The 24,817-nt window shown below is 30.7% G+C and overlaps 1 protein-coding gene across 1 annotated transcript in view; it reads right to left on the bottom strand.

Moving 5' to 3' along the window:
• Positions 1-23,665, bottom strand: part of LOC118187339 (uncharacterized) — a 217,669-nt gene extending 194,004 nt beyond the window's left edge. Inside the window, exon 1 of the mRNA XM_035357535.2 lies at positions 23,486-23,665. Coding sequence (XP_035213426.1) covers positions 23,486-23,538 — 53 coding nt within the window. The 5' untranslated portion in view covers positions 23,539-23,665. The remainder of the gene's footprint in view (positions 1-23,485) is intronic.
• Positions 23,666-24,817: the final 1,152 nt, after the last annotated feature.

Here is a 24,817-nt window from a genome sequence, read left to right as displayed (position 1 = left end):
ATATCATAGATTTTATGCTGTTAAATTGCATCGTGGCAAATTCACTAAAGCAATTTTTTTAATGCCTTGATTTGTGGATCACTTATCACACAGCCAAAATTCAACTCAAAATCTAAAGTCTGCAAGGAAGAGAAATTTCCAGTCTTTCTCTTAATTGTAAGAAAAGAATTCTGCTATGATGTTTTGGAATACTCTTCGAAACCAAAACTAATATTACGTAGCGTAGTAGACAATACATAAAATAAAGAGTTTTTTATGAACTAGTTGATAATTCGTTTAGGGAAAATGTCAACTAGATATATCAGAAATGTTTTCAACTAAGTGCATTATTAGAAAGATTAAATAGGGATAAAAACATTATGAAATACATATACCATTATGAAGTTGTTCGACTCTTATAACTCTGTATGGCATGTATCTTTATAAGCTGAAAGATCATTTTAAAATATTCTGCTCCAAAATTAGCAGCAATATTAAGTTTAGCAAACTAACAGGAAAGAAAAGTTAAATTTCTTCTTCCGCAAGATTTGCAACAGTTGTCAAAACTCTGCTAGGCCACGTGTATCCTTAGTGCTGTGATTACGCTAGTGACATAATGAGAACAACGAGAATCTAAAACGATTAGAAAAACTAGAAGATTCGATTACGGACGCTTCTGATGTCAAAAAAATTTTACTTAAAAACATATTTTACATAAAAAAAATTCGAAAACCGATTCCTGATAATGGCGCCATTTGAAAGAACAATTCCTCGTAATGCAGCCTGGCAGAAAAACTGTTCCTTATAATCATACCTGACGGAAGACCAGTTCCTGATAACGGTGCATGATCTAAAATCAGTTTTTCATAATGATGTCCTGTTGAAGACCAGCCCATTCATATTGCCCCTCGATGAAAGACCAATTTCGAGTAAACGGAAGATCAATTTCTCTTCCTGGCGCTGACGTTGCATTTTGTCGATGCGTGTCTCTTTGAAATAAAGAAAGCATGTAAGAATTACACCCAATGAAATCCAACTGCTCATTTAATAACTTTCGTATAGGAATTTAATTAATTTCATCGTCCTATTAAGTTTAAAATATCCAAAGCTAAAGTTGCTGGCTTCAGTAGTTTAGAAAGAGAATACTTGTCGATGAAGAGAAGAAATTCTGGATACAAGTCTATGTCAAATACTATACAGTAGTCAATCGAGTAGAAATTAAATTCAGAATGAGTCTTGAACGAAGAGAATTTTTTACAATTTGTAACTATTAAAAATGCGTAAAATCTGTGCTCCTCTCTCTGTTTGTTTGTAGCATCATCTCCTCGAGAACGGCGAGTAGCTGAGTTTCGAGAGAAGTTACCCCAGATCCCGAAAATTCGTGAGAAGCCATTTCAGCCATTTTCATCAAATGCTACTACATTCACAGTTGTGAGTTTTAAGCAGCTATTTTAAGCAATTACATATACCTCATGCCATACCTAAAATGTTTACTGCTTAAAACAGTAACTACATTTTAAGTGCCTAAAATTTAGGTACGGAGTTTAGTTTCGAGAGAAGTACTCCCGGATTCCAAAAATTCGTGGGAAGCCATTTCGAGCATTCTTATCTTCGCACGACTTTAATCAGCCTAGATGTTAATTAAAACTCTGAAAACGCTAATTTCTCACTCATTTTTCCGAGTGGCAACAGTCGCGAGCTCTGGAGATAAAAATACTTTATTTCCAAGTGTTGCCACTGCTTGCTTTCAAATTATACAGTTTGTTAATCAAAAATTTGTAAGTTTTACAAAATATGAAATAAAATTAGCATGTCGAAATGTTAAACATATTATTATTATATACGGTCATATTCTAATGTTGCAGAAAGACGCGATTGCACGTGACGTCACTGTATGTCAAAACTATTTCGTTAATGTCAGCATTTTAAATAAACATCTGCTTTTATAATTTTTCTTTCCTTTCAGGTTAGGATAATTGACACAGTTTGTTATTTCCACGTTACTTCTCTTATTAATATTGAAAAAAAGTTTTTTTATTACATTAAATTTAGGTCATGACGTCATACATATTAATGTGAAGTGTCAAAAGTTTTGTTTCCGGGATTGGAAACAAAATTTATTTGCGAATTGGTTGTTGCTTGGAAAGAAACAACTGATTGTATTCATATTGAAATCCTTTTATGCACTTTCTTTTCAGGTGTATATAGAACTTATTAACATTATTTTGGCCGTGCCCGGCTCATCTGGTAGGCTTATCCTGCTAGTCCCATAATAAATTAGGACTTCTACAAATTCTGCTAATGAATACAAATACTATCTAATTAAAATAACTTGACTTTTTTTAATGAACGATTATTTAAGTTTTAAATTTTAGAAAATCAGAGCTCTTTTTACAGAGAATCTTCAAAAGCAACCACTTCATTACTTTGTTCTGTACAGAAAATCATTAAAAATTGCTTATTTATTTTCTGACGAGTTGTTAATGTCAATGTAATTTCCAATCGGAGCAGTTTGATCCCTAGTGAGCTTCAGCCACTCCTTGATTCATACACAAACATTTATAATCTATCAAATTTTATCTAACATTAGAAACCACTGGAGACTGTCTCAAAATATTTCAACCGGAATGTGGCTTTTGAAATCGGTACATAAATATGTAACACGTTAGTTCTAGTTTTGTGAAAAATTCTTTCCCATTTTCTTCGCCATTTCAGCAGTACATCCCACAGATGCTTTTCTTTCTATTCCCGTCTCCAACGAAGACATGAAAATATGGGAATTTATTTTCTTTGCGAAGAGAACACAGACTCGTCACGTTCCTTTCAAAATTCCCTTCTTTTTCTCCCCTTTTTCTTGGAACTTTCCATTCCCCATTTCTTGGTAGAGAAAATGTTTCTCACTGCATAATCGCTGGCAATTTCGGTAAAGCAACGTTATCTGTGAAGCGCACAGGCCACCTCCTTTCAACACCTTCACACCTTAGAATGAAAATGTGATTTTGTTTGCGTGATACCTTTTTTAGATGGCGGCGTTATACTCGGATAATAAGTTTTCTCCGCATTTTACTGACATTTTTTGTGCACTTTAAGTAGAAGCATTTCCACAAATTGCCAGCAGTCTGCTTAACTTTTGGAAAATTCATCTTAATAGCGCACAGTCTAAAAGGATGGTAGGAAAATATATATTTTTTTAGATATGCATGCATTCTGTATTCTTGTTTGAGATGTTACTCAGAAATATTCTAATAAAAATAATTGAAAGATTCAGCCATGCGTAGTATTCTACACCGAAACATGTAATACACAGTATTAGAATATTTTATTAATTGCAGAAATAGAGTAAATGTCAATGAGAACAATTGAATGTATTAAAATTTCATCAACTAAATTTAATATGTAATTTTTTATAAATTATTGTTTAATATATAATAGTTGAATATATAATAAAAAATAAATAAAGATGTTAAATTCTAAAAAGATTTTTTTTTTTTTACTTTTAAATTTATCAAATTTTTTAAGCAGCTACATTTGTAATTATAAAGATAACTTGATGATTTAATTCTTCGCAGAACAGCAACAGTTTAAGGGTTTTCTTTCTCAAACTGTATGAAAGCTAAAGATTTTATATCTCTTGTAATGGAAATGCCTACAAGTCTCCTGAATCATATACCTACTGATAGGTAACGCAATATAATAATCAGGGAATTGGTAAGATGGCTTTATTTATATACTTTTTGTGATTGGGCTATCCGTATACACAAAGTTCAAACGTGACTTAAGCTCTTAAAAAGCTTAACATGACCTCGATCTTGCCTTTCAGTTGTGGAGCGTTTATAAACATCTCCTACTTTTTAATTCGTCTGTTTTAGACAACATCTAACATTATTATACAATTCATGACATCTATCTATAAACTGCTGCTGAGAAAAACTACTTATAACTGGACTTTTCAACATACTATTATTTTGTTAAAATTATTCTTGATTTGATGAATTGTTTTCATTCCACTTACGCCTCTGCAAGAAAAACCGTTCAGAAAATTCTCAACTTTTCATCTATTTCAAGTTTCCCACTAAAAATCTAATCATAAAAGTGAGGTTGAGTTTTATTAGATCTTTCGGAAAATATTAACGGATATTAATAAACAACTTCGAAATGTAACTTTTAACGAACAGATTTTTTTTTACTCAAAATGAAGTCCATTTTGCTCAACGAATTCTGCCTCTTCTAGAAAGAGATTGCATGTGAAGTACATGTGAATGGAAATCTAATTAATAAAATGTGAATGAAAATATGTTTCTCTAGAGTTCAGAAATACCTAAAGGTATTTGCAGCATTCAAAATTTCAGATTTTATTTTAATTTTAGAATGCATTCCAAAGAAAGAAAGCAATAACAAAAAAATTATAGACAGAACAGGACAATATGGGCTACCAGACAAAATCTCAGGATGACAGTCTAATTTCTGATATCTCGATTGCTCTGATCTTACCATTATTATGGGAAAAGATAATACCTTTTGAGAATTACCTTTCAACTGGTAGACAACTTTAGTTGATTAATATGCGATTGTAGTGACAGATTTGCTATAATGAACTGGACAAGCCATAGGCCATCCAATTAATCATATTTTTTTCAAGTAGATGTTACCTTTTCAAAAGAATCAAGGAATGATCTTATGTGTTAATGCATTTTCCGAGAAATTATCTTCGGTATCAAGCTAAACTGATATTGTCTTAAATAAACTCATTTTCGTCATACAAACCATAAATATATTAATGTTGTTTTAAAGGTGTAACGTAAAGAGATTTATATATAAATTTCAGGTAATCTTTTTAAATGGACTAAAAATTACTCATAGGCATTACCTCATTGTTTGCCGTTGCTTCAGGTAAAGTAGTGTTTTTTCGCATTCATCTAAATAGTCATAAATGACATGCCTGTTTTATTCTACAGCAGGCATGTCAAACTCAGTACCTCAAGTGGGGAAAATAATCATTGTTGTACAACGGAGTGGTCGGCAATGAAATAAAAAAAAAAAGAATTTTCATGCTTAAGGATCTTATCTAATACTGAAGTTCTTAAAAAATAGAAGGAAGACAAAAAAATCTTGGTAGTAGATGGAAAATACTTATTGTTGCTTTTGCGACACTTGGTATCCTTTTCCTGTAAACAGTTTTTTTATGTCTGGAGATATGCTGCTCCGCATACAGGTCATACAGGTCCGCATACAGGTTTTCCGCATACAGGTCAGATGAGTGTCTGTTAATTTATACCTCGCTAGGCAGTTGTTTCTTTCATAAATGAGAAAAGTGCTGGTTTTCTACTAAACTACTACGCAACTAAGTGTATTTGTAAAATTTGTGTTAATGCCATCTGAAAGTAGGCTGGCACGATTTCAACGTCGGCTTTGTAAAGAGGCCATCTGAAAAGAGTTTTGTACAGCCGAAGTAGTACGTACGTCTCGAAATTGGGTAACATTTCGATTAAAATTAAATTTAATTAAAATATTGTAATTATAAGCTTTTATACTTTCTTGGAGTGGGCTGAGGGCCTCCGAAAAATGACTAAAGGCCAGCAAGTTTGACATGCTTGTTCTGTAAGAACGGGATAAAGTTCTTCAAAATGTTTTTAAATTTACATATTTTTCTATAGTTCATTATTTTATTCAATATGGTTGTTTACTGAACGAAATTTCAGGAGTTTTCTCCAAATCTGTACTAGCATATCTCGGATTAAGACTCGAGAACGACAAGTTAAGGCATATAGAGAGCCCTCAAAATGCCTGGTAATTTAATGATAAATTACCAGGCAGGATATAGGATTAGATAAAACAAATGACAATAGCTTCATGTCTAAAGAATCCGAATCAATTACTACTCGATTTCTAAACCTAATCGCTAAACGAAATTACTTACCAAAGTCAGAACTACAAACACGAGGTATTTTAAGATATTAAATGCTTTCTGGTGTACTGTCGAAGCCTTCTCCCAAAATTTATATGAGCTTGCTATTTAAACTCCACTTCATTCACGTTCTGGGGAAAACTGACAGAAAATAAAGTTACAGAAAAGAATAAGCAAAAAAAAAAAAAAAAAAAAAAAAAAAAAAAAAAAATTATCTAATATAAATATTAAGGATTAAAGCGAAACTAAGATGTCACATTGAGAGATTACTCTTGAATCATAGTAAATGTAATGCATGGATCTAATGCAGTAAAGAGCGTCCTAAAAATTTGCATAATCATACAAAACTTTCGGAATGAAAACTGAAATACCTTGGAAACGGATAAAACTTCCTTTACGATGCAATATATGGATCACAGTAAATGATAAGACAGTAGTTTCGGAAAGAAAAAAATCAGTTTCATAATTAACCACCAGCAGTCTTGTATTGATTTAATTCCTATTCTGTTAGATCATATTCTGCTTAAATTCTTTTGTTAAATTTCCATTTTGTTAGATTAATCAGCTGTTTTGTTATTTTATGTAATTAGAGATATATTTTATTTTAAATTGTTTCTACCCTTACTGAAATTAGGACAATTTGTGAGTTCCATCAGATTTCCCCTTTCTCCAGGCTTGGGATAAAAATTATATCTAAATTTAAAATTGCGCAAGCAAAACATTGGTGATTAAAATTTTCAGATTAGAATTCAAACATCTCCAATACTTTAAAGTTTAAAAAGTAGAGGGAAAGAAATTTAAAAAATATACATATACTATTAAAAATGTTGATGCTTAATCTTATCATGCAGATTTCAGTTTAGTATCTGAATGAATTTTAAGCTAAGCAGATAATTTTAGCCCTAGTAAAATAACAATTAATCTCTCAGATATTAAAGATAAATATAAAACATGAATCTTGCATTTAAAATGACTCTTCAAAACAGAAAAGCCCAACTAACACAAAAAATTGCTATATTGTTAATTATAAATTATTCCCACTTAGAGACTTGTACACTTATTTGGTAAAAGGAGAGAATTGTTTAAGATATATCTCTGCATTTATTTTACTAAATCGTTCGGGCATGAGATCTGAAATAAATATTTCCTTCAAGGAGCAGTACTTTTTATTTTGTTAGAACATAGAATTTGTAAAATGAAACAAATAAACACCCGATGAGATCTCCTTGGAGGCTTTTAACAATTTAATTCATCTTGAATATTCAGTAATGGATTATAAGATATATGTATAAAGAAGGTATACTTATAAAGAAAGTATTATAAGCTATACGTATAAAGTAAGAGATAATAGGGAGCAAAAGTTGCTAATGTTTTTCATTATCTTATGTGTTATATAGCATCAGGTATGCTACTAGTTTCGAAACGCACTTTTTTCCGAATCATTTTTCGGCTAATCTTTGGAATATGGTAACAGGTAGTTTGGCGATATTTTGGTAAGGCGATAAAGGTTACTAAGTAGGACTTTAGCAATAATCTAAGAAGTACACAGTTCGAATCACAAATCATTTTGTCTCAGAGAAATGAGAGATCATGAGACATGTCATGTGACATTTTCCGGAAAATTCCGATCGTGATTTTAGCTAATAAGCACTTAGAAACAATTTCGCTGCTAAAGTGCAGAATTGCCCACTTATTTGTTTGGCGCTTTTTACAATTGGATTTTTGTCAATTTTCTTTGACTTTTTAAGTGAAAATAGGTCGATGTGTACATGGATAAAGTCAAGCGTGTGCCCAATGCCATTTTTGTGCAATTCTGGGATGTTTTTTTAACTGAAAATAGGTCAACGTGTACATCGATATCGCGTATGTGCAATTCTTAAAAACGCGGGAAGGGCTATTCTGCACTTTCTCCCAATTTCGCACCTAATCTTCGTCATGATTAAGCACTGTTGTTCCATAAAAGTTCTAGCATAAGCGTAATTCGGCTAGCAAATTGTTGCAAAAAATCTTGAGTAAAAAAAAAAAAAAAGCCTTTACTTCGTGAAAACAAAATGGCGCCCCCCCAAAAAAAACTAGCAGGTTGCTGTAGCAGGGTTGGTCTCCAAAGTTTCGCCAAAAAATCGTCAAGTTACCATAATCCGAAGATTCACCCATTTTTCGAATTGTTGGCACCAAATATTATCACCCTTTTTAAAGATATTAAATAATAAAGAATCTGTATGCATGTTCCTGTAAAAGTCAAAAAAGAATCTAAATGCAGAGCTAAACAATGACACAATTTTTTTCTTCGTATCTTGAAGCTTTATAAATTGGGTAATAAAGTATTGTACGGCAACTATGTATGTAGCAGATACTGCAAATATTGCAAATATTGCTATTAGTTTTATGTGATGTTACTATAGCTTTAGCTCCTTAACATTGAGATCAAATTTCAGCTCATTAAGTTTCATCTCAGTGATATGTTAAGCATATAATCACTTTTAATTCACTGCGTATTATTTCAAAAACTAACTTATACTAAACAGGTAATGCTAAAGTCTCTTCGAAAAATTAAAAGCGTGCCACGCGAGGTAATAATAGAGATTCAGTTCTGAAATTTCAATACTAGTGTTCTTTTCTTAATGAACTTTTTGGTATTAGTATCGATAAAAATAATTATTCCGGAGCTTTGAATTGAAACGTTTAATTATTTTTTAAAGTTAGGATTCGAAAATTTAAAATGTCGCAAATAAATAAATTTGTAAATAAATAAAAAAATTAAAAATGAGAATGATTTTTATATTTAACGGTTTGTTTAAGTTTTTACGCTTTCGCTTAGCTCACGGTCTATCAGTTTGTTTTTGTACGTTTCCCTTCTAACCCATTCCTTTTTGTCGTTTTAGCTTTATTATTAAGCAACGCTTTCTTCACACTTACGCCACGAACAGTTCAACAACAAAATCACAAAATTTTTAAAAGCTACACAGAAGCATAGATTTTAGAATTAAGTGTTGGCATATATTTTTGTATTTTTTTCAGTCTTTTCTCAGTTTGTCATGTCTAGTAAGATGCTAACAAAAAAATTATTTTTATTTTTATTTTTAACTTTTTATGTGCTAACTTTATCTATTAAAAATCCCGCACTTACGCCACGTAAAATTCATTTCAACAGCAAAATTCAAAATATTAGAAACAGTATATCTTTAGTATTCTCGAGAAAGTGAATAAAAAAGTACATATTTTACATACATATTTTTATATTAGCTATACTATTTCTTTAAAAGCTATCCACTCACTCGGTCAGCCGCCTAAAATAGTTACTATATAAAACCAAAAGTATAAAATGATTTTAATGAGTCCAACTAGTGTAATTTCCCAAAAGTATTAAACTTCTCTAGTTAAAACATCTCATGGTTTTAATACATGTTTATTTAAGTCATTCACACTGAAAATTAGAAAAAAAAATTTCTTGAAAACTACTTTGATCCCTTTTGAATCGCTCAGTTTATTATTCAGTAACCTTTCAGGTAAAATTTGAAAGTATTTTAGGCGCTACTAAATGGCAACACCCTAAAACGTGGAAGATAAAGCTATTTTATTTCCGGTCACAGTAACACGTTGCTTCCATAGAACAGAGTTTGTTAATTAAAATTGGAAGATAAACAAATATATTATTTTTTTGAACGGCAACAGTCTTTTGCTCTGAAGAAATTTTTTTTTTACTTCAAAGAGTGTTGCCACTGCTCGCTTTCAATTAGTTGAATTTCTTACTTAAAAATTTATTAAATTTATACAAAATACGAAATAAGCTAAATAATAATAATAATCTTAAAGCTTTCAGATTTTTCCCAAGGGGCTTTTATTTGATTTGCAAGTGCGTACACTATTCGAGCTCATTTGGGCTAACACCCCTTTGGGCTAAAAATGTTTTAAAACACCATATCCTTAGAATTTCTGATAGACAATCTCACGTCCTGGAGATGAAAATGTTTTATTCCGTACAGTGTTGCCAGTGCTCGCTTTGAAACCGTTGAGTTTGTTAATCAAAAATTCGTTAAAGTTTTACAAAATATGAAAGACATAATAAAATAAATTCGAAATTCAGAATTCGGTCTTCCAGGAGCCCATATTTTGGTGGAAGACTACGTTATTCAAAATCTGATGGCTCTAGGTACCGATGTCTTTTCACAATACAAGAAACATACATACATTCAAGCAAATTGTTCATTACTTAATTTCTTTAAAAATTATACAGGGCAGAAATATTTGGCGTCAACAATTTGAAAAGTGATATCCGTGTGTAGTGGCCTAACGTGAAATCCTATTTCGAGACTATGAGCCCCTTTTGTACTAATAAATAATAAAATATGAAGATTAAAATTTTTAAATCTCAAAGAATTAAGATTTCCAGAATTGGAGATTCAAATGTCTCGCCCATAAACGTGAGGTTAAATTATTATTTATCGTGACGTAGAATAATGTAAATGCTGCAAGTATTTTGTACTTCGTAAAAACCAAAACTGTTATCTAGCAGTAACTTATTACTTAACGTAATATGTGGTAAATGTAGAATTAAATTCTATTTCACGCGCATTTTCTCCGGTCAATAACAAACAAGTAAAAACAAAACAAAACAAAAAAAAAAAAAAAAAAAAACACTCCTGCACTGTGTACAAACATGAAGATCATTATAACTGAAAATACAATAAGCCACCGATACTGCATTTTTACGTGACCATGCGGTGTACATTGAATAATGAGAGCAGGGAAGCGTTTAATTGTTCTGCTTAACTTTCAACACGCAGCAATGTCTGGTCCTAACGGCGCTAGGATAGATTAATAATAGAAGCGCTAGAATGATAATGGCCACAAGCCCACGCCCTCCTCTGCTCCGTTAACTGATACCTGATCTGTTAAAAGCAAGCTTTAGAGAAGTTTCACCGAAAGAAAGTTTCTTTGAGAGAAGAGTTTCCTAGTTTTCATAAGCAGCAATACAGACGTAGTTAGGCTTAAGCACCTGGGGACAACTGAAATCTTCGCTCCCCCTTCCTATTTGCCATGGAGGTAGGAAGTAAGATGGAGTCGCCCTAAACAAGTTTCTCCCGTACCCTTCTCTGAAGCAACGGCGATCCCTACGTGGTGACCAAAACATTGGGTCATTTACCATTGAGTTCAATGGGATTTGACGCGTTCGGATGTAAATATTTTGTAATTACGTCGTAAATATACATATAAATGTATATATTTTCTTTTTCTACAACACTTCAGAGTCCTAAGTATATGAAAACAACATATTTTTAAACAACATTTCATTCTGAACGGAATTAAATGCTATACTTTTCACAGGACAGTTTTCTCAGAATGGTTTAATTTGAATGAAATATTTTCACAAGTTTTCGTTAATTACATTAGAAAAAAAAATTAAGGTAATTCGATTTTATTCGGTTAAAGTACAAAAATTAAGATCAAAGTTTATTGTATCATTAATATTAAAATTATGCATTATTTCTTTTCTATTTATAGAGCTTCTTCCTAAAATACTTTCTTAAATATGACATGATTTTTTGGCTTCTGAGGCATCTTTTAAATCGAAAAATGTAAGTCAATTTATAATTAATGCTCTATTCGGTTCATTTTAAATTAGAGAATTATTAGGAATTAGCGAAATACTTTAAATAAGCATTTCGATAATTCCTAATAATTAAATAGGTATTAAATAGTACTTGACTTTCTCTGAACATTTCTGAAAGAAAATGAAATAAGTTTTTTTTTTTTTTTTTTTTTTTTTTTTTCCCTTAAGTATTATTTAAAACTTGTAACTGAGTTATTATAAAATGTAAGGGGAATAATTCTTTTAATTATACTTATCAGATTTTTTTTACCCTTCATTTCAACAATACATATTCCAAAACTCTTTATTACGTTCTTAAGTGTGCATCTCATAGCATTTGCTTTACAATACCTTTTAACAGATTGCTTTCCAATGCGAACAATTCTTGCTTAAATAGTTTTATAACGTATTTGTCAACAGAATTTCAATTTATGTTTACAATTCAATATTAAGGTAACATTTATAATCATTATAAATTAGATTAATATATTTAGGTAACATTTATAATCATTATAAATTAGATACATTTAATAATTAGATTTCTTCACAGTACTTTCACAGTTGTTTATAAGTTATTAAAATATATATATATATAAGTTTATAAGTTATTCTTCATTTCAAATGCATTTATAAATAATTTAATGAATATTTAAGTATTTTGTCAAAGGCAGATACATGCTTTTTGCAAGCACATGCATAAATACCCATACATATTTCCTATTTTTCATTTCCGGCATGTGCAAATCTTTAATTTCTGTGCATTCACTATATTTTTCGTGTAAAGTAATGTACACTAATTTAGCATACACCCGAAAGTTTTACATAAAAAATATATATGAATATAATTTGAATGAAAATTATAAGTATTATTTTTAATACCCACTCAAAGGTCAGTTTTTCTTCAAAATTCCTCCACGATGGCATCTCTCTCTTTAGGATAGCCCTTGCATGCGTTACTCTATTTAATAAAAACTTAATCTGACCTATGTGCCTAATTACAAATATTTTAACATACATAATTTTATATTTATAAAACGTGTAAGTCCAAAGTGATTATTTTTCAGATATATAAAATTAAAACGATGGGTTTAAAATGAGCAGCAGTAAAGCCTCTCCTCTAAAAAATTTTAAAAGGTACATGTTACAATAATATATGGATGTGAAAAAAATTTGTTTTATTTAAAACATTTTGACGTTTGGAAAATAAAATAAAAGTAGCGAATACTCTATCAAGGGTATCGATCAAATCCCGCGTCAAATCCCATTGAACTCAATGGTAAATGACCCAATGTTTTGTTCACCACGTAGGGATCGCCGGTGTTTCAGAGCAGGGTACGGAAGAAACTTGTTTAGGGCGACTCCATCTTACTTCTTACCTCCATGCTATTTGCCATAATGTGATGGGGAACATTAATTTAGCTCCCACGGCATGCTGCGCCCGGAGACAAGTATTCCCCCTTGCCCTGTCCTAGCTACACCATGGAGCAGAAACTTCAATAATTATTTTATAATTCAGTTGAGAATCAGCCATGAAGAATTTCCTAATAATGGCAATAGATGTTTCAGAAATATGTTAAATGTCGAAGTGATAGATTAGTAAATGTGCCCAGCTTTTATTTTCCATCCCAGAAACATTTAGGTCAAAGTCAATGACAACAGTTCCTCTTAGAACTTTAAGGCTAATTTTGGGGAAAAAAATTACTGAAAGTATTTGTAAAGAAATATTAGTTTGAAAATTTTAAGAAAGTGGAACTGTCATTAATTTGGAAATTAAAATTCTAAAACTTTTGCGATGTTACTGTTGAACTTTATGTAGAGTAAATGCAAAGAAAGCGGTGTTTAATAATAAAGCAGAGCTCTAATAGCAGAAGTAAGCCCAAGAACAGACTAGTAATTTGCGGTCTCAGCGAGAAACATAAAAGCCTTAAAAATTTCTTAATAAATCTTAATAGGGTGGTGCGACGTAGCATAAGGTTAAGAAGAATAGAGTAATATCTTTTGATCGGTTTTTACTATTCTTACTCTTTATTTGAATAAAGTGTTATTTCTTGTAGCAACACAAGCTTTTTTTTTCATTTGGACTATTCATTCATATATTAAACATTAAAAACACAACGATGCTTTGAAAATACAGTTTCATAAATTTTTATTAAGAATAATTTTATATTCCAATCTGTCATTCTCTTTTTGCAGTTTTGCAAAATTTAATATATTTAAGAATTAATTTTAAAAAGTTTCAGAATTTTCTAGCATTTCAGTGTCTTTACTAAGAAAGAGACCATATAATCTACCATATAGCCATTATAATTTAAAGCTTTTCAGCAGAAGAATTAATTTTGCTTTTACTTTACCATCTCCAACTTAGATATATTATTTTCTAAAACATAAATATGAAATTTTGCACACTTAAAAAAAGTGTTGAAGAAACATTAAAACAATTTTACTTGAGAAATAATAACTTGATTTAGCACTCTTGGTTAAAGCAATGTCACGTTAATTTGTGAACAAAAATCAGAACAACTGAATTTTGTAATAATAAATAATTTGAATGTTACTTCCCACCAGCTCATTATTTCCATAATCCCACTATTTTTCAGCGAGCAATATAAAAAATCTGAATTTTTGAAGTGATATGGATAAGAAATCATTCATTGTAACAAATTTTATTTCTGTTGATAAGCATAGTAACAACACTCACTAATATCATTTCGTAATTCGTCTCTCATTTTTTTTTTAATTTTAAAGAAGAATAAGTTGATAAATTGAAAAAGTTAATGTGTATGACTTAATTCTATGTGAGAAAAGAATTACACTTAAGTTTCGTCTAATAAAATTTTATTCCCCGATATGCTTTGACATTATGACAGCTTTGAAATAACTTAAAATACCTACTTGAAAATGTAATTATTTTAAACTTAGTGAATGACAGAAATTGAGTTATTCTTTTAATATGCATTTTTACGAAAACAAAAATGTATTTTCGCTGACATTGCTAACTTATCACTGAAAGGGAAAAACTCAATATTTGGATCAGTCTCAGATTTAGTGAGGTATATCAAATAGATTTAGAGTTATGTTAAACATTTCTCAAATAAAGCTGTTAATAATAAATATAGGAACAATGTTTAAATAAGCGCAATCCGAAAAACTTCAGAATACGGAGTAATACTTGATAGAATTTTAAAGTAAAATTTTTAAAAAGTTACAAAATACATGAGTTAAAAAATATAAAATTAAGGACTATTAATTTTCTTTTAGCATTTTGCGTCGTTTCACGATAAGCATTGTTTCACTTTTCAAATTCTTGCCACTAAATATTATCGCCCTGTATTCTATTTAAAAAAATTAAATGATGAAGAATCTGCATGACTGTATGTATATTTCTCGCATTGTGATAAAACAACGGTGCCTAGATCCATTAAAATTTGAATAACGTAATCTTCCATAGAATAAGGACATGTGGAAGACCTAATTTGAATTTCAAATTATTTTTATTAGCATTTTTATTTTTTGTAACACTTTAACAAATTTTTGACTAACAAACTAAAAGATGTAAAAGCGAGCAGTGACAACACTGTACGAGGAAAAAAACATTTTTATGTCCAGCGCGCGAGGGTCTGTATCGGAAATTCTAAAGATATGCTCATTTTAAAATTATTTTCCGATACTGTTACTGAACTGAATTTTATGGTTTAAGTGCGAAGAACATATTTAATAAATAAAGGTAACACACAAAATATTAAGAAAATGCCCCTTTGGGGCTAATTTAAAATCTGAAACCTTTCAGATTTTTTTTTTTTTTTTTTTTTTTTTTGTTTTTTTGTTAATGTAACATGAAAATCTGGAGAAGCGAAACAAAGAAAAGTAAAAATACAGGGGCAAGTCTATTTAACATTGAGTAAATGGGAGTCTGGCTAAATTGGCGAGATATCGCCATACTAGCAATTATTCTGGCGACTAATTTGATCGCCAAATTTGCCGAGAAATCGCCAAGAGTCGCCAAACTTGGTGATCATTTGGATCACTGCAATAGGTATTGTAATTCAATAAATATAATTGATTAATATATTAACTCTAACTGTAATTTGGCCTTCATATACCTTCTAGTAGTTTCGAGAAGCAGAGTGTACTAGAAATATCTCAGCGGCCGGGTGAAAACTATACAGGACTGGAAGAGAGAGCATCTGCTCTTGGTTGTTGTTGTGAGTTGCTAGTTCCGAGTGAGCGACTTCGCACTACTGAAAGCTTCGCGAAGTGTACTACTGAAAGTGTACTTACTGATTGTACTCTGTGATATTGTGAACACCTGTACGATTATTTCTGTGGAAAGTTTCAGAACTCTGAGTGTTTCTTTAATAAAATTAATTTTATCAACCTGTCATCGGCCTTGTGTGCATTGAATAACCCCTACTCACGCAACAATATTGTTGTTTTAGAATGTAAATATGTTGACAAAAAGTACATTATAAGTACATATGAGTTTTTTTTTATTATGGAGATTAGCACTGTAGCGGGAAATGAATGAAACGTCTGATCACTTCATTGACAGTGGATTACATGGAGAATTCATTATTTTACAGATATGTTTTACATACTCTACACACAACTTTGTGAATGCTAACATTAATATGTTACTTTAATAAAAAAAATAAGTATCTGAATTTGTTTTGAAAAGGAGTAATGAGCAAAACGAAACAAGTAGACAGATGGAATTTCATGTAAAGAAAAAGAAACACGTACGTATAATAATTTTTGCTTAAGAATGCTGAATTTAAAACTGAATTTGTTTACTTACTTATTTTGAGTGAAGAATGTATTTTCTGTCTTAATTAATAAAAATAACAGAACATCGTTGTTTTTCCCAGTCGTTACTTTCTTTAGAAAATTAAACATTCGAGTTATTTTTATCAAAAAGCCAGTGAGCTCAATCTACTACTTTTTACGATGTTTTTTACTAACGCTGTTGATTGTCATGAGAACAAAATAAGCAGATCGAGCCTTTTGTATTTCCTAATGATTGTGTCTAAGGTTAGAAAAAAAAAGCCAATTCCTTTTACTTAGTTGAGATTGAATATTTAGTTGAGATATTTTAAATGGAGTTCTTACATTCGATAGCAGAATAACTTTCTTCACAGATTTTAGCAATGCCATTTTTAATTGGCTAATTTTAAACGAGATTCAAGTATTCAACTTTCTATTAATAATAAACAGATGCAAATTAATTCTTGTTAGGATTCTTGTAAAAATATTCTGCCTTATACACAGCACTACGGAAATGATTAACATTTATGCTGAATAGATTCATTTACAGTAAGGAAATTAATCGGATATATTTATGAAAACATTGCTATGCTGTATGATAGATACTATACCTACGAATAAAACAGAAATATATATTCAGTTTCTGAAGAATGAATAATAATTTCCTGAGTCTGTGAATTTTATTCCTCGAATTAGATTATGCTATCAGAGAAGTACGTAATTTAATTTGCTGTTGGAAATGAATGAAACGTCTGATTGCTTAGCAAATCAGAGGTTAGAAAGGGCAATTATGTCAGAGGTAAGAAAGGGGAATAATATCTTATTTCAGAATTTGCTACTTAATAATTGAACTAAAAAATTAAAAAAGATAATTTCGGGGTAGAATTGTGGCAATATTTGTGATTTCTGTTTCCTATGCTCTTTATTCGGTCTGTTTCCTAGTTAACCATCTGCTATAAGGTTTGGTTACTGTTTATGCTTACAAGATCTAACTCTAAAACTTCAATTTTTAAAGGTCTTATGCAGAGTCTCTGAAAGTCACAATCGTCCCGTATTTCGTCATAAATCTGTTGTCCCCAACGAAAACAAGGAAAGAGGTTATTTGGGATCCTTGGAAAAAAGTGCTATGTCTTGAGTCGCAAGCTGTCTGAGTAGGATTCTGACTTGCTACAATTGTTGCAGCTCTAAGTTCATTGAATTGAGTTTTTTGAAATTTATTATCTACATTTTAAGCATGTTTTATAATAAAAGTAACAACATCTTTGATATCTTGTAATACAGAGAATTTGGTTGAAATATTTAGTTGAGAATTCTGTTTGCTTCTTATGCTAATAATACACATTTGCATATTCATATTGTGTTGATATAATTTTCATATGATTATTCTTCAAAACTAAGATAATATGACGTAGGTATAAGGCACGTAGGTAATTTAAGCTCCCCGATTCAGAGCCTTCTACAGCGTAACCGTTTATCAGAAAACTGTGAAATGCTGTGAGGGATGTAATAAAGAGATGGGGAAAACATTTCGCAGAAAAAATAAATAAATTACAAATTCTCAACATCTTGCAGCAGTTAAGTTAAATATTTTTTACTGTATTTCTGTTTCAATTTGTGTTTTAATCTTTTAACTGTATTTTTGTTTCTCTGTGTTGGGTGTGCTGCGTTAACCATAAGGCCAATTATTATCGGCCAGGAGGGTTACAGCACACTCGTATATTACATTACATTACATCAGCTGTTATAAAACCTGCAAACATTCGCAAAGAACTTCCTTCCAGTGTGGTAGCCAATCACAATGTCCTGAAATTTGCAAGATCATGCTTTTTCAATTAAATTCTTTTATGAAAATGCCAACTCCATACCACTTGTGTTAATTTCTATATGAAGTATGGATGTTTCACAATGATATGCCGTCTCTTGGTTATGTTTTCAATTAATTAATTTTATTTTTGCCTTATGTCGTTGCCATTTCTTTATTATGTCATATACAAGCTTTTATACTTTTATGATGAATGGATACGGCTACAAAAAACTTTAAAGATGAAATCTTTAATTATGGACTCCCTATATTTTATTCAGGAGATTTCGAATGCTCGTAACTTTGTACAATACTGCATTTGTGTTTAATTAAGCATAGGAATGGTGTACTTCTGTTACAAGTATTCCAATTAGGCAATGTTTACAAAAACAGTTTAAAACTTTTCTGTATAAAACTAAAACAATTTAAATAATTCAGATTTTATATAATGACTGAAAATGCCTACTAGATATTGAAAAGATTGCTTCAATACCCTACTAGATATTGAGAAATTCTGAAACGAATTGCATCTTTTGTCAATTTCATCACATGCAGTCTAAAAACCGCATAAATACAAAGTACATTTCTAAAGAAATGTTTCAGTAGTTTATTTTTTTTATTATTTATACATTGTTAAGTACTATAGGTTTATAGATAGATTTTCCTGCTTGTTATTTGTTTCAGTCAAATCTTGAAACTGAATTTTGATACTATTTCATCAAAATGAAGATTTTTTAATTTTGATAACTTATGTGTTAGTAGTATTTCAAACAATTTATTCAAAATTTAATTAATCTGAACCTTTTTTCAACAGCGCTGAAATTTTCTCACTTGTCTTTGCTTAGTGATCAAACTAAATATCGCACAATTTCCAACTTCGCATCATCGGATGTATTGAAATTCCTTTTGAATCATTGTCCTAATTACTCGACCACCAAAAATGGCTTTTAGTTTAAAAAATGCTTGTTCTAGGTACTGAGCGCCGCCTGAGATAACCGCTGACCTGACTTTGTTGTAAAAGTCTTACAGTGTTAATAGTCATCTTGGCAGAAGGGAATATTTCCTCCGTGTAAAAATATAAATATTACATGGGCATACAAGGCCTGTGTATAAACACAGATATATTAATTACGAACACTGTCATGTACAAGTTACATGTGATAGTTACATAAAATCATGACAGATATGTATGTTACCGTGAAAGACCGAAATTGGAGAATGTCGACTTTCACCGGGAAATATCAACATTCACCAAATACGTCGGTGAAAGACCGAATATTTCACTACATTCTTGTATATTCGGACCCTCACCGGTGTATGTCGACAATCACAGATATGCTCTGGTGAAAGTCGAAAAGAGAGGTCATAAAGTGCCATAATAGTTTAAGTTGTTGCAATAAATAAGATTTGAATCACATAATTTAGTAAGTTTTTTATTACTGTTATTTTATTTTCTCATTTAGAACATACTGTGTAATTAAGTAAGTTTTTAACTTTTATTATTTTCCTTTCTCATTTTGAATGTATTGTGTGTTTTAGGTTCTCATGTTCTTAAGTTCTTATTTTAAGTCTCAAGTGCGTGTTTTCGCGACTGAATTACGGAGAAGAAAATATAATATTGTTATATGTTCAGAATTCACCATTAGTACATGGTAAATGTCGACATTGACCGGTGTAAGTCAGAAATAAGAGTATTTGGGAAATATTTCGGACATACACCAAGAGACTATGTGAATGTTGACATTCACCGGTGAAAGTTGACATTCTCCAGATTTCGGTGTTTCACCGTAACATATACATTTAAACATTATCTGAATTCATATTTATAATACTTTTACTGAGATAATCAAAGTAAACTTTTAATTCATTTACACGTTGACTGGATTTTCAATGTTATTTTAAACTGCTTTACAATATTATTTTTATATACAAACTGGATAGTAATATGCTTACATTACAATAGTTTTGCTCTTACAGTCCTGTTACTATTCTTACGTGGTGAGCTATTTTTCTAGTGTTGATTTTCAGTTGTTGTAGTATTTTGAATTGCTATTAAAATTATGCTGCGAAGGTACAATTCTCAAGGGAGGAGCAGAATTTCTTAGTACCTTGCTGAGCATAGCCTGATCACCTCCTCTATTTTAGTTTTCGTCTGCTTGTTGGCGCAGGTATTCTCCGCCCATTGCGGCCAGTATTCACTGCTTGGCATTTTTAAATGCAGTTTATCGGTTTGTGGGCAGTTGAAGAGGAAGATATCTGCATCACCTACCGCACCACATTCACACAATTCTGATGCTCGTTTGCCGAATCTCTTAAGATAATGTGGGAAGGGACCATGGTAGAATTGCCAGTGTAGAATTGAGTTTTTTGTGTTCCGCTGTATGTATTAACTGAGCATGTAACTTTCGGAAAGAACTTGTAGGTTTTCCTCATGGTAATTTCGCACAATTATCACTTAGCTTTTCGTAACACTTCTATGAGCTTCACTTTTTAAGAGGAAAAATAAGGATTGTAAAAGGGAAAACAAGATTTTATGTCTATCAAGTAAAAACGTAAAAATGCCAGTTCAATGTAGTATGCTTTTAAAAAATAGAAAGTATGAAAAACGCAAATAGGCGAAATTTTCGGTACTACAAGATTTTCATAGTTATACATCGTGTTATTAATTCTTTTACTGTCCTTTTTTGCATTGTTTAAAACTTGCATAGCTTTGCATTTACTTTCATTGTGTTGTTTCTTGCAAAGTTACTAAAAACGCCATCCGATCTACTGAAATAAGGTTTATTTGATTGTTATTTCAACGGACTTAACATTAAAATAACTCTTTTACTCATTTCCTGATAGCTTTATTTATGCAAATGTTTTTCCGAAACTAAAAACATATTAATACCTTTCTCGCAATCAAAGTAAAGCACGCAACTAAATTTTTTTCACTTTCTCTTTCATTTGCGATCTTATATATTTTTTAATTAGCATTTTAATTATATCAAGGTGTACTCTTGGCGGGAGGAGATTACCCTTTTTCACTGTAAGATTATAACAGTGCATGTCAATTTCAAAAGAGAATAAATTCACGAAACTTCCGGTGAGACAAAAAATAATGTAGACTGAACGTCACATAAGCAAGTGAAAATTTAATCTAAAAATTAAAAATGTAGGATGATATGCGAAATCAGAATCCTAATTAAAAGAATTTCTACTACTTTAACACTTTTAAGGAATACACAGTATGCAATTGAAATAAAGTTAACGCATATTTATGGAATATATTCATGAAATATTTATATAAGATACGAGTGTACTGCGAGTAAGCACACTTCTAATGGAGTTCTGAAATTTTAAATCTAAATATAAGAAATCTTTTTCCGGTTTGTTGCCACTTACTAAAAGGAATTCAGATATTTCAGTTTAAAAAAATAAGTCTTTTTTCATATATTTAACTGTTTAAAATCTGAATGATTATTACTGAATTCATAGCCTGCTAACGCTTTATCTTTTAGTGATATATTCTGTGGAAATTTTCAAATTCATTAGATTCCGAATTCAAGTTATTTCTTAATTAACCTAGCGATCTAGCTTAACCATAGTGTTAAGATACGCCTGTAGACTTCTTGAACATAAAGACAGTTTAATCAATGAAAATTTATTTATCACGGTATCAGATCCAAAACTTCGCGGCAAAATCATCGTGAATCAAAACATCACGGAGAAAACACAAGAAGAAAATGCTGACGTACAAAACATCTTAAGAGAAAAGAAAGTAATGAGAAAACATCGCAGTTAAAAAACGGTGCTGTAATCTATTTTCTAGAAAATAAAGAGGTTAAAAAACTTTTCAATTTTGAAATATGATTGAATATCGTGGTAAAAATTTAAGCACCTGAAATCATCGCAATGATAACAGCACTGATATGCATTTTCCGAATTCAAAAAGTTGTTAATAAAACTTAAAGAAGACGAATAAAATTAAACAAAATAAACTTTAATTTTTACTGAAAGAATATCAGATTTCAAATGGTGATAGAGAATAATATTAAACTGATAATAATTTGATCTTTATTTGAGGAATTTTGGTAAAAATCATTTCTCATCTTTTTTTCCTAACGTATTTTATTTTATGTTTTTCCCGAAAAACTGCTAATGCAAAAGATATTAATCAAACAATATCCTTTAATAATTAATTACACAAGTTTAAAATTATGTTAACTGCCATTTATTTCTATTTATTTTCAGTTTTTGAATGCGTAAGTTTCCTTCTTGCTTTTTCAGCAAAAATTTGTTAGTTAATTCAAAAATGCGAAATCTAGAGGTAAAACTATTCTTTATACGCTATTAAATCGTTATACAAATGTGTTAGTTAATTCAAAAATGCAAAATCTAGAGGTAAAACTATTCTTTATACGCTATTAAATCGTTATACAAATGTGCATTTAAATCCTTTGAAATTTGAAAATAGATGTCTGTCCATGATGTCATCATGGTGCAATGATTTGCAGAAGCTTTATTTTTTACAACGATATTTTTCTAAGACTATATTTTAAAATTACGAAGATTTGAATTTTATTTTTCTACTGCGAAGTTTTATACTACGATGTTTCCTCCTTGCTTTTTTCCCTTCCACGATGTTTTATACTATGATGTTTTGCCTTGCACTGTTTTTTTACAATGTTTTCGCCTGCAATCATTTGCCCGATATATAGATTATACATCGAAGAGAAGTTTAAAAAATGACAGTGCTTATACGAAATAATCTCAACACTTTCCACTATTTTTACTCTAAAAACTATATGATCTTACGAACAAATATTGTGATAAATGAAGCTGCAGAATGAGAGGAAAGAGCTCCTTTATTACATCATTACATAATTACGCTGTTAATATACGAATTAAACTGCATAATCATTGTATGTATAAACTTCATAAATGCCAGTAAATTTAATAGCCACGTTTACCTGAGCAATTTCAATTTAGAGTTGCATCCAATATACTGGTATGCCTAAATGGTAACAATGTACGGTTAACAATGCACTTGAGACACAGCTAAAAGTACTAAAAACTAAGACTCTTCTTTTCAGAATTATAATAAGACAAAGTAAACATTCACCAATATTTTAATTCATAATCCAAATTTTAAATTAATTCATAATTCAAAACGTTGGAAAATATTTTTATTACTTATTTTGTTCTTGTTTGCAAGCTAGAAAACAACCTGTTACGTTTATGTAACAGGTTGTATTGTATGTTAACTTTCTATTATGGCTTAATTATAAATAAATATTTGAAATCGTTGTAGATAGTTTATTTCTTCAAATAACGGATAGAAGATTCATGTTGAAATTAGGTATAATAAAGTAGAAAACTTTTTAAGTTTCAAAAATAAACGGAAAATATAATTAGTATTTCCCTTCAAAGTTAAGAAAAAGGGAAGAAAACGAAAATATCACTTTACCTGCTTCCTCTGCACAATCTCTCCCTCGCTGTTTCCACATACAGGTATGGCATGATGGCAACTCTTCGATATTTATAATGACGGCAGTTTCCGATCTGTTCGCTTATCAGTGCCGTCTGATCCAATAACACCTGGACATAGTTGGGACTATGAGAGGAGCACGTTGTGGGATATTCCAATAGCCAGCGCCTCTAGGTGTTCCTCGGACGGAAGGAGCGTCGGGCAGCGCCCCCTCTTGGTAATAGCGGTAAAAATCAATCCTAACTCTCCCGCGTTGAAGCAATAATTCCCCGAAGTAATTTGCGCTTTTCTGCGTGGGAATTTCGGAGAATTTACAGGTACGGTACCTGGAAAACAAATGGATTTGAAAAAATGACGTTTCATTTAGAGTGTTGAGGTATATATATAAATTTTATGTAGCTAATAAATCGTAGTATTATATAAAGAAAGCACTTAGTGGAAATGAAATTGTTCATGGCTGTTAATGGAAGTTTATCAAAACTTCCATTAACGACCATGAACAAGTTTATAAAAAAATTCTAAAATCTGAACATTGATGAATGTTATTGTACGCCGTTTGAATAGACTGTTAACTATTAAAACTGTATGCACTTATCCAAAGTTCAGAAATAATTACCATCAAAACTTGAAAAATACGCAACAATAATAAATGGTTTAGGGTAAGTCAGCGAGCGTTTCTCAAACTTTTGCCAAGTGAGAACCACTTTGATAAATTAGAATGTTCTACTTTTGTCCTTTTAAATTAAAATTTATTTAATTTTATGTTGGTATTAAATAATTAACTTAATAGAAGGAAATTTGTACTTTTTTTTAATAATTCAAGGCTATTAGAAATTCGATAACTTTTGTCTTATAAACTGAAAATTAAATAAATGTTGGTATTCACGTTAAGGACATGGATGAGCCTTCTGATTCTTGCATAGCTGTTTTATGTTCGGGTGTATGCTGGTAAGAAGTGTCACAATCATAATGTTTTAAATCTTTCTTCTATTGCTAATACTAAAGTGTGAGATCCGTAAGTAGGGTATCGGGTAATAGAATTAATAAAATATTAGCCTTGGAAGGAAAAAAGGATAGATGATTTTAATGTACAATTTCCAAACTCTAAGTGTTTCAGCTAAAGTGAGATCAATTTTATTTTTTGTCTTCTTGGAAATCAAGAAAGACAAAAGGTCAGGCTTTGAGGATCAGAGATACACAAACATCGGTTAGGTTTATTTGAATATGCAAGGTACACAAGGGTTATCAACCTGAGGAGAGCCCTCAAAAAGGACTTTCTAAGAGAAATTGGTTCATATTCATGCTAAACAC

Source organism: Stegodyphus dumicola, chromosome 7, assembly GCF_044657685.1.
Source record: "Stegodyphus dumicola isolate Sdum_Otavi_A_Nest chromosome 7, ASM4465768v1".
Classification (NCBI taxonomy): Eukaryota; Metazoa; Arthropoda; class Arachnida; order Araneae; family Eresidae; genus Stegodyphus; species Stegodyphus dumicola.
The sequence above is the reverse complement of the archived record's forward strand: the minus strand, read 5'-3'. Positions and strand labels throughout refer to the sequence as shown.